General features: G+C 40.8%; 2 protein-coding genes across 2 annotated transcripts in view; both read left to right on the top strand.

The window, feature by feature from the left end:
- The first annotated feature begins 1099 nt into the window (after positions 1–1099).
- Positions 1100–11666, top strand: TFAM (transcription factor A, mitochondrial). The gene is made up of 6 exons (XM_009641167.2): positions 1100–1165; positions 2175–2245; positions 3937–4086; positions 5493–5588; positions 9591–9647; positions 10616–11666. Exons 2-6 carry the CDS (start codon positions 2177–2179, stop codon positions 10832–10834), a joined length of 591 nt encoding a protein of 196 aa, XP_009639462.1. The 5' UTR covers positions 1100–1165; positions 2175–2176; the 3' UTR covers positions 10835–11666.
- Positions 10875–11972, top strand: part of DNAJC9 (DnaJ heat shock protein family (Hsp40) member C9) — a 5767-nt gene continuing 4669 nt past the window's right edge. The window contains exon 1 of the mRNA XM_009641183.2: positions 10875–10973. Coding sequence (XP_009639478.1) covers positions 10875–10973 — 99 coding nt within the window. The remainder of the gene's footprint in view (positions 10974–11972) is intronic.

Genomic DNA, 11972 nt, shown 5'->3' on the forward strand with positions numbered 1-11972 from the left:
CAGTGAGGGTGGTGAAACCCTGGCAGGGGTTGCCCCGAGAGGGGGTGGAGGCCCCATCCCTGGGACCATTCCAGGCCAGGTTGGCCGGGGCTGTGAGCAACCTGATGTGGTTCAAGGTGTCCCTGCTCCTGCAGGGGGGTTGGGCTGGGTGACCTCTGGGGGTCCCTTCCCACCCAAACCATTCTGTGATCCTATGAAGGGCGCCAGGTGCCGGAGGACCCGCCCTTGGCTCTGTCTGGCCTTGGGAAGCGTGGGGTCCCGGCAGTGCCAGGCAGCCCCTGGCGTGAAGCTGCCGTCGCTCCGGCCGCGTCCCTCCTGAACGCACTGCTGAGAGAGGAAACCAGGGCAGCGGTTGCGCTTGATGATCTTAAAGGTCTTTTCCAACTTAAATGATCCTCTGAAAGTAGCGCTTTGTGAAATGAAGCATCGTGAAGTAACTCGTGGCCGTTGCCCTGACGGCGGGAGGCCAACACCGTCCACTTATCCGCAGCTCATCACCAGCACATTCAGCATCACCGTACTTACCTGCCTGCGCCTCTATTAGCTTAGCCTTCGAGCCCTAGTACCTTAAAAAACCAAATATTTGTGTGTTATTTTAAAAATGTTTGAAGAAAGAGCTCACCTGGGCAATATGCATTAACCATGGTTTGTGTTTTCCAGTTACTTTTAAATCTCCACGCGTTTGAAGTATGCTGTTGTTGGCGTAACGAGTTTAGAAACAACAGAAACTGGGTTGCCTCAGCGTATATGGGAGAAAAAGTATAAATGCATTTAGAGGAAAATGGTTTCCTGTGAATACATTTAACTTATCACAGACATCATTTATAGGCAGTGCAGTCGCTCTTCATGTCCGAAGGCAGCAAAACGGAAAGCTGCGCTGATTTTGAAAATACTGTTGAATGTTAAAATGCTTAAAGAACTATGGTCGCGTTGGGCAAGTCATGAGGTAAAAGTAGGTAGGGAATACCCGTCTGATGCCCTGTTTTGCTCGGTAGTTCACAGGTTCAACAGTCTGAAAGGTTGAGAACTGAACTTGGGGAGTTTATTGTAGTTACGTGCCGCTCCAGTGTTTTCCACACGTTTCCAAAATTTGCGTAATCTGCAAATAAATGTACTGTATCTCATGTGCAGATTGAGAAGTTCGGGCTTTCTTGTTCTGATAGAGGTAATGTCCAAAAAAAACCTGGTAATTTATTTGGGTTTTTTTGTCATTGACAAAGCATTGTATTTTCAAAGGCTTTAAGATTGGTATACTCGGACTAAAAACTCCCCATCTGTCTTGTTTTTCCACAATTCTGGAAGTCAGGGTTCCAATAAGAGCTTAGTTCTGCTTTTCCACCATTGAGATGGCTGGACTTTATAGTTGAGGTGGGAGAGAGGAAGATCTATTTTTTTCTTTTAGTGTGAAGCAGAGGGAAAACCTGTGAAAGATTTTTCAAGAAAAGAAAAGCTTATGTCCTCTTTTTACCACCCTTGGGTTTTTTATTGGATTTTTTTACTATTTGGGGGTTGGGGTTTTTTTTTTTCCCCCTTCACAAATTCAGGTGGCTGGAAACCTTGTCAAATGACCATAGTGCAAGGGCCAGAGTCAAAGGTAGTCAGCTGGAAACCAAAGCAGAATTCAAGTCACTGTTATTTTGTTTGTGGCAGGAGGAAATGACTTTTTCTTTAACCTTACTTCTGTTGAATAATATTGTAAGTAAAGAACTTAATTTTAAAACAGACCAAGCATATATCAGGTGGGTAAGGTCATATTATTGCATGATTTGAAGAATCCAGCAGACTGCTTTTGCCAAAAAAACGAGAAGTGGAAATTTTACTTTGGGTTTCTTCCCCCTCTTCCCCCTCCAAGTTCAAACCATCTTGCATTATATGGAAAAGGATCCAACTCAAAAAAAAAAAAAACAAAAACAAAAACTGTTGTGGTGTGGTAGTAGCTGTCAGTTTTGAAATGGTGCTTCAGTTTATAACTGCACGTTTCATTTGAGTTTGAACCAAGAGCAGAGACTCTTCCCCCCCCCCAATATTAGAGTTCCCTTTAACTGCCACAGTGAGCGAGTTAATGAAAGGAGGAAAAAGGTAGTAGTGACAGCTTTCCATGGGAAAAAATGAAGCAGCTTACTGAGGATATGATATTGATCTTTATTTTCTTGCTTTCTAATTTTAATGTACAGAAATGAGCAACATGGAGCTGGTTAAAAAAATAGCGGGTGCTTGGAAGGAGTTACCAGCGTCACAGAAGCAGGTAAGTTTGTGTCTTTGCCCTGTGTGCTTTGAACTCTATGTAGAGTCTTAGTGGTTGTTTTACTTGGTTTGGTGTCCTCTGTGGTTCTTTGCGTTGTGTTGTGGGTTTTTTTTCACTGTTGGTTGGTTTTGTTTTTTTTTTAAACAACAATAAAAAAAAATTTGCGTACAGTAGTTCAGACATAAAAACAGTTCTGAAGAGAATTGTGAGCTTTGAAGTCCTCAGGGGAGGATACTTTGATACTTCTACACGTGACCTTATTTTTAGTATTTTTAACCTGTTGCTAGAGAAACAAATGAGACAGATCTCGCTCTGTCTGGCTGTAGGGCTGGGAACCAAGATCTCATTTCATTAAGAATGGTAATTATGTGTGTGTGCGTTACATGTATAATAAGTACTGTAAAGTTGTTCTGCTTTCATATGCACAGCCTAGGTGAAACCTCAGTCAGTTTTGATGAAAGGACCAACTTTTTTTTCCTACAGATTAGATAGTAACCAGACACCTAACTTACAGGTAACTTTCTTTAAGTTTCATCTAATAAACTTGCTTTTTGTCATAGGCAGTGAAGTTTCTGTAAGAGCGGCGGTTCCAAGGGATAATGTAAAACAACTCTATGAATTGCTAATTGTTGCTGAATATAAATGCCATTTATAGCAAAGCTATATGATTGTTCTGAAATAATGAAAATGATTGTTCTTCCTTGACTGCAGTTAGATGCAGTTAGGAACTAAGGGCAGTTTTCTAGCTGAAGTAGTATCTTTGTCGGTAGAATTCAAGTGCTCTTACATCCTTTTTGGACTTCTGGCTCTATGTGCCTTAGCATAAAATACGCCTTTTCATTTGTATGTCTGAAAGAGAGAACGGGATGGTGATTTTTCAGGTCTGCCTGGATATTTGGTAGCCTGGCTCAGCTCGTCTTGGTGCCCTGGTACCAAGGCCATGATTTTTATGATGCTTCTGTACCTGATATTGGCCAGTGTAGGAACGTGTTTGGTGACTGGAGCACTTGTGTGCTGCAGTGGGTATACACGCGTTGATCGTTTCAACCAAGCTTCTGCTTTTCCTTCATATATGAAAGATGGTTATTGCTTTGAGCTGCAGCTGAAGATTCGTGCGATGTTACCGGATTGACTAAGATGATTCATGGGAAGAGCCCAGGTTTTGTGTCTTGAGTTCTTCTGAATCCATTCTGCGAATCAAAGAGATCTGAAATTGCAACTTTACTTTAAAAATCTTATGTTCCAGGGTAGTCTGTAATTATTTTTTTTATTATTAGTAGGCTAGAAGCATTAGCCTGTTTAATGGCCAAGTGCATGGAGCTGAGAAAACAAGCTGTCTAAAGCTGGGAGGAGGTGGCAGGGTGGGATTAACGGGGCTTGCTTCTACAACTAAGAGGAATACCGGGCAATGCAGACTACTGAAATTCTCAGCAATAGCTTAGGCTTTCATGGAAGTACCTTTCCTACCTAGGTGTAGGCTTGGGGTGTTGGGGTTTTTTTGGTTGGATTTCTTTGGGGGTTTTTTTGGTTGGTTTTTTTTTTTTTTTTTTTTGGTAAGTTGCAGTGATACGGAGATTGGAATTATTCTCTCAGAATTAGTGTATTCAAAGGCCGTTTATCTTTCTCGGTCATTTTAAAGGCTTATCTCACTGAAAGCATCTGTTTAAGGTTGGTGATTGTTTGCATTGTAGGTTTATGAGGAAGCTAGAAAGACAGACTGGCAAAGATACGAAGAGCAGTTGGCTGCATATAAAGCACAGCTAAGTCCAGCCCAGGCTGTGGCTTTGAAAGAAGAGAGGAGAAGACGACTGGCAAAAAGAAGATCATTCAGGGCAAAAAGAGTAAGTATTTTGAAGTTCAAGTTTCTTTTCTCTCAAGGAACCTGAAGTGTGTTTGTCTAATATATGAAGCAGAGTTGAAGCATGTTTAGAAATACAAAAGTGACTCTCAGAATTAAAAAAAAAAACAAACCCACACCAGAAACCCAAAATGAAACAAAACCCCAAAAACCCTATGGACTAAAATAATTGCTGGTGTTAGCAGTTGTTTCAGTGGCTTTCCTGTGCTTGAAGACCAGAACTAGCACGTACCTGTGTGCTTAGAGGTAGCTTCTCTATGCTTTTTTTTTTTCTTCCTATTCCTAAAGCTGCCTGAGAAACAATAGGTGATAAAAGACATTTGAACCAGCAACACTGGTTGGGAAATAGCTTTTCACAAAGGCCTTGTATCTGTTACTTCAGTGGCCGCTACAAAGCAGTCGCTGTTTGAAGTGGCCTTTTTTCCTTCCTTTCTTTGGGTTCTGCCACTGTGTAGCTGCTGACGTGTTGAATTAGGGCTGCATCTGTCCGTGTCCTTTATTGACTTGTTCATACAGGTTATCTTCCGTATTCCCTTTTAGCTGGTTTATATATAAACCCTGAGAGACAGAACTGTCTGTAAAGGTACAATATTATGGTTTCTCCAGTGACAAAATCAGTTGAAGGGGTTACTTATTGCTTGTTCGTTTCTATGAATTAAACTGCTGGTGTGACGTTGCCCTAACTGGTGAAAGTTAAATTAATTTGCTTTAAAAGACCCTTACTTAGAGGGAGTTTAGAGTATGGCACCACAAGGAATTCAGCTGGCATGCCTAATAGCGAAGCAGGTCTTAATTTGCAGCAGCCAGGCTGCAGTGGGAGTGTCCTAGGGCTGGAAAAAACAAGAAGTATAACGGCATCCCTATCTTGCTGTACTTTCCCTCTCTCACCATCATCCCTGTAGGCAAAGCGTTCCGATAGCAGAAACCTAGTTCCATTTCCCTGGAAATCTGCTGGTTCTGTTCCACCTTCTCACCTCCCACAGTTAGGTATCTGCCCTCCTCTCTGCAAGCATACAGTGTTTCACACCAGAGACCGAAGCCTTGGGAAGATAATAGAAAACCTGTCGTCACCACTTTCTTACTGAGTGGAATTTAGTAATGGTCTTTGGTTTCTGGAAGGCTTAGCTGAAGTTAGAATTGGTTTTAAAATGCCTTTTTTTAATGTCTGAGAGTTCAAGTTTTTAGCTTTAGTTTAGCCTTAGTCTTGACAAGTGGTGAGAATAACTAAAGCATCTTGATACACAGTCCACTTTACGGAATAAAACACCAAAAAATGAATTTGAGTCTGATTTTTTTTTTTTTATATAAAATGTAAAGACAGATGGTAAGTTTAGCTTTGGAAAAATGCACACTTGGTAGATCGAATAACTTTTCTTGTTGTTTTTAAAGGAATTGACTGTGCTTGGAAAACCTAAAAGACCTCGTAGCGGCTTTAACATTTTTGTGTCAGAAAACTTTCAAGAAAGCGAGGGAATTTCACCTGTGGTAAGCCAGGAAAGATTGTTCTTTAAAATAGATCTGTTGTATTCAGAAAATCTGGTTTAGGTTCTGTCATTTTGAAAGAAACTGTTCACGAGTTTGGTATCTGGATTTTGCTTTGCTTAGGTTATTTTTTTTTTTTTAGACTGCAGTGATCTGGCTATACTGCTAGTGGCATGTCCTATATAAACCTGTGTGACTGTAGGGCTGGGAACCAAGATCTCATTTCTTTAAGAATGGTAATTATGTGTGTGTGCGTTACATGTATAATAAGTACTGTAAAGTTGTTCTGCTTTCATATGCACAGCCTAGGTGAAACCTCAGTCAGTTTTGATGAAAGGACCAACTTTTTTTTCCTACAGATTAGATAGTAACCAGACACCTAACTTACAGGTAACTTTCTTTAAGTTTCATCTAATAAACTTGCTTTTTGTCATAGGCAGTGAAGTTTCTGTAAGAGCGGCGGTTCCAAGGGATAATGTAAAACAACTCTATGAATTGCTAATTGTTGCTGAATATAAATGCCATTTATAGCAAAGCTATATGATTGTTCTGAAATAATGAAAATGATTGTTCTTCCTTGACTGCAGTTAGATGCAGTTAGGAACTAAGGGCAGTTTTCTAGCTGAAGTAGTATCTTTGTCGGTAGAATTCAAGTGCTCTTACATCCTTTTTGGACTTCTGGCTCTATGTGCCTTAGCATAAAATACGCCTTTTCATTTGTATGTCTGAAAGAGAGAACGGGATGGTGATTTTTCAGGTCTGCCTGGATATTTGGTAGCCTGGCTCAGCTCGTCTTGGTGCCCTGGTACCAAGGCCATGATTTTTATGATGCTTCTGTACCTGATATTGGCCAGTGTAGGAACGTGTTTGGTGACTGGAGCACTTGTGTGCTGCAGTGGGTATACACGCGTTGATCGTTTCAACCAAGCTTCTGCTTTTCCTTCATATATGAAAGATGGTTATTGCTTTGAGCTGCAGCTGAAGATTCGTGCGATGTTACCGGATTGACTAAGATGATTCATGGGAAGAGCCCAGGTTTTGTGTCTTGAGTTCTTCTGAATCCATTCTGCGAATCAAAGAGATCTGAAATTGCAACTTTACTTTAAAAATCTTATGTTCCAGGGTAGTCTGTAATTATTTTTTTTTATTATTAGTAGGCTAGAAGCATTAGCCTGTTTAATGGCCAAGTGCATGGAGCTGAGAAAACAAGCTGTCTAAAGCTGGGAGGAGGTGCCAGGGTGGGATTAACGGGACTTGCTTCTACAACTAAGAGGAATACCGGGCAATGCAGACTACTGAAATTCTCAGCAATAGCTTAGGCTTTCATGGAAGTACCTTTCCTACCTAGGTGTAGGCTTGGGGTGTTGGGGTTTTTTTGGTTGGATTTCTTTGGGGGTTTTTTTGGTTGGTTTTTTGTTTTTTTTTTTTTTGGTAAGTTGCAGTGATACGGAGATTGGAATTATTCTCTCAGAATTAGTGTATTCAAAGGCCGTTTATCTTTCTCGGTCATTTTAAAGGCTTATCTCACTGAAAGCATCTGTTTAAGGTTGGTGATTGTTTGCATTGTAGGTTTATGAGGAAGCTAGAAAGACAGACTGGCAAAGATACGAAGAGCAGTTGGCTGCATATAAAGCACAGCTAAGTCCAGCCCAGGCTGTGGCTTTGAAAGAAGAGAGGAGAAGACGACTGGCAAAAAGAAGATCATTCAGGGCAAAAAGAGTAAGTATTTTGAAGTTCAAGTTTCTTTTCTCTCAAGGAACCTGAAGTGTGTTTGTCTAATATATGGAGCAGAGTTGAAGCATGTTTAGAAATACAAAAGTGACTCTCAGAATTAAAAAAAAAAACAAACCCACACCAGAAACCCAAAATGAAACAAAACCCCAAAAACCCTATGGACTAAAATAATTGCTGGTGTTAGCAGTTGTTTCAGTGGCTTTCCTGTGCTTGAAGACAAGAACTAGCACGTACCTGTGTGCTTAGAGGTAGCTTCTCTTTGCTTTTTTTTTTTCTTCCTATTCCTAAAGCTGCCTGAGAAACAATAGGGGATAAAAGACATTTGAACCAGCAACCAGCAACACTGGTTGGGAAATAGCTTTTCACAAAGGCCTTGTATCTGTTACTTCAGTGGCCGCTACAAAGCAGTCGCTGTTTGAAGTGGCCTTTTTTCCTTCCTTTCTTTGGGTTCTGCCACTGTGTAGCTGCTGACGTGTTGAATTAGGGCTGCATCTGTCCGTGTCCTTTATTGACTTTTTCACTGAGGTTCTCTTTCCCCTTTTAGCTGGTTTATATATAAACCCTGAGAGACAGAACCGTCTGTAAAGGTACAATATTATGGTTTCTCCAGTGACAAAATCAGTTGAAGGGGTTACTTCTTGCTTGTTCGTTTCTATGAATTAAACTGCTGGTGTGACGTTGCCCTAACTGGTGAAAGTTAAATTAATTTGCTTTAAAAGACCCTTACTTAGAGGGAGTTTAGAGTATGGCACCACAAGGAATTCAGCTGGCATGCCTAATAGCGAAGCAGGTCTTAATTTGCAGCAGCCAGGCTGCAGTGGGAGTGTCCTAGGGCTGGAAAAAACAAGAAGTATAACGGCATCCCTATCTTGCTGTACTTTCCCTCTCTCACCATCATCCCTGTAGGCAGAGCGTTCCGATAGCAGAAACCTAGTTCCATTTCCCTGGAAATCTGCTGGTTCTGTTCCACCTTCTCACCTCCCACAGTTAGGTATCTGCCCTCCTCTCTGCAAGCATACAGTGTTTCACACCAGAGACCGAAGCCTTGGGAAGATAATAGAAAACCTGTCGTCACCACTTTCTTACTGAGTGGAATTTAGTAATGGTCTTTGGTTTCTGGAAGGCTTAGCTGAAGTTAGAATTGGTTTTAAAATGCCTTTTTTTAATGTCTGAGAGTTCAAGTTTTTAGCTTTAGTTTAGCCTTAGTCTTGACAAGTGGTGAGAATAACTAAAGCATCTTGATACACAGTCCACTTTACGGAATAAAACACCAAAAAATGAATTTGAGTCTGATTTTTTTTTTTTTATATAAAATGTAAAGACAGATGGTAAGTTTAGCTTTGGAAAAATGCACACTTGGTAGATCGAATAACTTTTCTTGTTGTTTTTAAAGGAATTGACTGTGCTTGGAAAACCTAAAAGACCTCGTAGCGGCTTTAACATTTTTGTGTCAGAAAACTTTCAAGAAAGCGAGGGAATTTCACCTGTGGTAAGCCAGGAAAGATTGTTCTTTAAAATAGATCTGTTGTATTCAGAAAATCTGGTTTAGGTTCTGTCGTTTTGAAAGAAACTGTTCACGAGTTCGGTATCTGGATTTTGCTTTGCTTAGGTTATTTTTTTTTTTAGACTGCAGTGATCTGGCTATACTGCTAGTGGCATGTCCTATATAAACAGCCGTGCGGGTATACAGACTTGAAATATTTGCGTTGTTTTTCCACTTTGGCGTTACAGAATTCACCTGTTCCTTCTGTAAGGAGAGAATTCTACTATCCCTTGGCTTGGTGTAGAAATGCAATAGGTTTTCAAATGGTTGTGGGGGTCTGCTGCCATTTCTGTAGTAGCGATTGTTGTACCTCCCGCAGCACAGTCAATGTTGATTGAACATGCAAGAGTGCCTCGGCTTAAGTCAGGGCTTGGTTTTAATGAAACTAATACGCAGGGCGAGATGTAGTCATGTTGCTATAAATCATCTCAGCTGTTCTGCCTGCCTCTTTTCGCAGCAGGCTAAGTAGCTTAAACTGCTTTGTGCTTATATTGTCTGCAGATGTGGCTCGGGTGATGCCCAGCAACTTGTTGAACGGTATTGTTTATTATTTTTGCCTACGTTAAGAGGGTGGAGTATTAAGCCCATGTGACTTTGTGCTGTTTTATACTGGTTTGTACTCGGGTTTCGCTAGTGTGGCATTTGTAACCCCCTGTGGTCAGTGTACTGTAAAAATAATCCTAACAAATTGCATAATAATAATTAATTGCATATTCTGTATCCTGTAGGCAAAGCTGAAGCAGTTATTTGATACATGGCGAAAACTGTCCAATTCTCAAAAGCAGGTACGTCAGTGGATTTTGATGAAGCTCCGATCTATTTGAAAAGTGGGGAACTTGAGTCAAAATTAATAAATTCACACAAAATCCTGAACTCGGTTGCTCAAAATATAACAGTGAGGAAGATACTTTGAGGTTGTATTTATGCACCTTGAAAAAGATTGTCATTGCTTTTATTCCAGTAGCGACCATTTCTTTCACAGTGTTGATGTAACGTGAGCGGGCAGGATAGGGTGGAAGTTCCGTGTGCCTGGAAATGGACGTTGAGCGGCACCTAGGGAGGAAGGTGGAATAATTTGCAATGATTTCTTTTTTTTTTTTTTTTCCCTAATAACTGATAATATTTTTAAATGCCAGCATAGTAATTTTCTGCTTGTGGAAAGACTTTTTACAGGTAAAAGCAAAAGAAATCAATAAGTGATGTGCACGCAGTAATTCATTAACTTTGGTTGTCTTGGGGATAGTTTTCTGCCAGCTTCTAAATGTATTGAAAGACGAACCTGCAGATGGGTGTATGAAAATTGGAGTGGTGCTATACTGAAACCTAATCTAAGCCTCCAGGTTTTCAAGCATTCTGTACTTTACTGTCCTTCCTCCTGAACGCCCTTCTTCCAGATTGTTTTGGATGTGTACTTAGAACATGCACTAGGTTCATGTTTTTCCTGTAGAAAAATAATTCAGAATAGTTGTGCAGAAATATCTATGCCTGTTCCTTGCGTAAGACAGCGCTCTCAAACTAGTGCTCAAGTAAAAAGCCTTAGCTGAATAAATGTCCTCTTCAGGAATGGCCATCTGTTGATATAACCGTAACTCAATGCTCAGGTTTTGTATTTTTGTGCAAGTTTGATGTGTTTTGAATTTTCCGGAGCCGCACAGGTCTTGTAATGAGTCACGTTTGTATCAAAGGAAAGGCTGTGACATGGTTATGCTGACAAAGCCCCTTCCTTAACTGTCGATGCCTGATGTTCTTCCAGCCATACCTGCAGCTTGCTGAAGATGATAAGGTCCGGTACGAGAATGAAATGAAGTCGTGGGAAGCAAAAATGGCTGAACTCGGACGTGAAGACCTGATACGTTCCAGAACGCAAATGCTGAAAAAGAAAACTGCCAAAACTGCAAAGAAAGTTGAAACACCCAAAGCTTCCTCACGTGAAAAGAAGGCAAAATCAAAGCTGAAAAAATCAGAAGAATAAAGCGGTGAAGTATTTTATATTTTAATGCCCTTTGGTTGTCATGTCTTTATCCTGCTGTGTTAATGCTGCAGTCAGCATTAGCACCGAAATTTGGGAAGCCTGTAAAGGGCCCCGCTGGAGAAGTAGAAAAGGTGATCGGGTGAGAGAGGATTCGGTGTCTCGGAACTGACCGAAATAATCATTGCAGGTGTAGCCTGAACTGAACAACAACAACAACGGGTTAATCAAGCTGTGAATAGTCATACTGACATCAGCAGAGCTCTCCAATAATGGTAGATAACAGCTTTTATAAGATATTTTTTTATGAAAGCAAGAATATTCTACAGTGTCGCCATCTAAATTCTGTAAGTAAGAGCTGAGATCGGAGTTAATACTGCTGTGTTTTATTCCCTCCATGGTATCAGTGGTGAAGAGAAATGTGCAACGTTTCAGCAGAAGGCACAAGAAATGTACAATACTAACTTTTATTTTATGCATCTGTCTTTTTGTATGTATCAATCTGTGTACACCACTTACATTGCGTTTAATTAAAGACCGAGTTTTCTATAAACGTATCTTTATTGGCTTTTTATTCCATGGCTTTGTTTGGATACGTGTACTTTTTTGCCTTCCCCTCGTCACGTTTCGGACAGCCTGGAAGGAAGAGAAAAATGTGCAAACTGTTAGAACTTTGGGGTTTGATGTAATAAATAGGTCTGTGTGTCTTAATTAAAGTCAAAAACATGCAAACCGTTAGAACTTTGGCGTTTGCTGTAATAAATACGGGTATTTTGAGGAGCAGCTTGGGTTTTTTTCCCCTAGGGCCCGCGTGTCTTAATAAAAGTCGAAAAGAAAACGCGCGAACCGTCAGAACTTCGGGCTTTGATGCAATAAATAGGGGTGGTTTGAAGAGCTGCTTGGTTATTTGTCCCCTTACAAAAACATGCAAACCGTTAGAACTTTGGCGTTTGCTGTAATAAATACGGGTATTTTGAGGAGCAGCTTGGGTTTTTTTCCCCTAGGGCCCGCGTGTCTTAATAAAAGTCGAAAAGAAAACGCGCGAACCGTCAGAACTTCGGGCTTTGATGCAATAAATAGGGGTGGTTTGAAGAGCTGCTTGGTTATTTGTCCCCTTAACGACGGTCTCTCAGGTGCTCCG

This window comes from Egretta garzetta, unplaced genomic scaffold (genome assembly GCF_000687185.1).
Source record: "Egretta garzetta isolate BGI_Z169 unplaced genomic scaffold, ASM68718v1 scaffold536, whole genome shotgun sequence".
Classification (NCBI taxonomy): domain Eukaryota; kingdom Metazoa; phylum Chordata; class Aves; order Pelecaniformes; family Ardeidae; genus Egretta; species Egretta garzetta.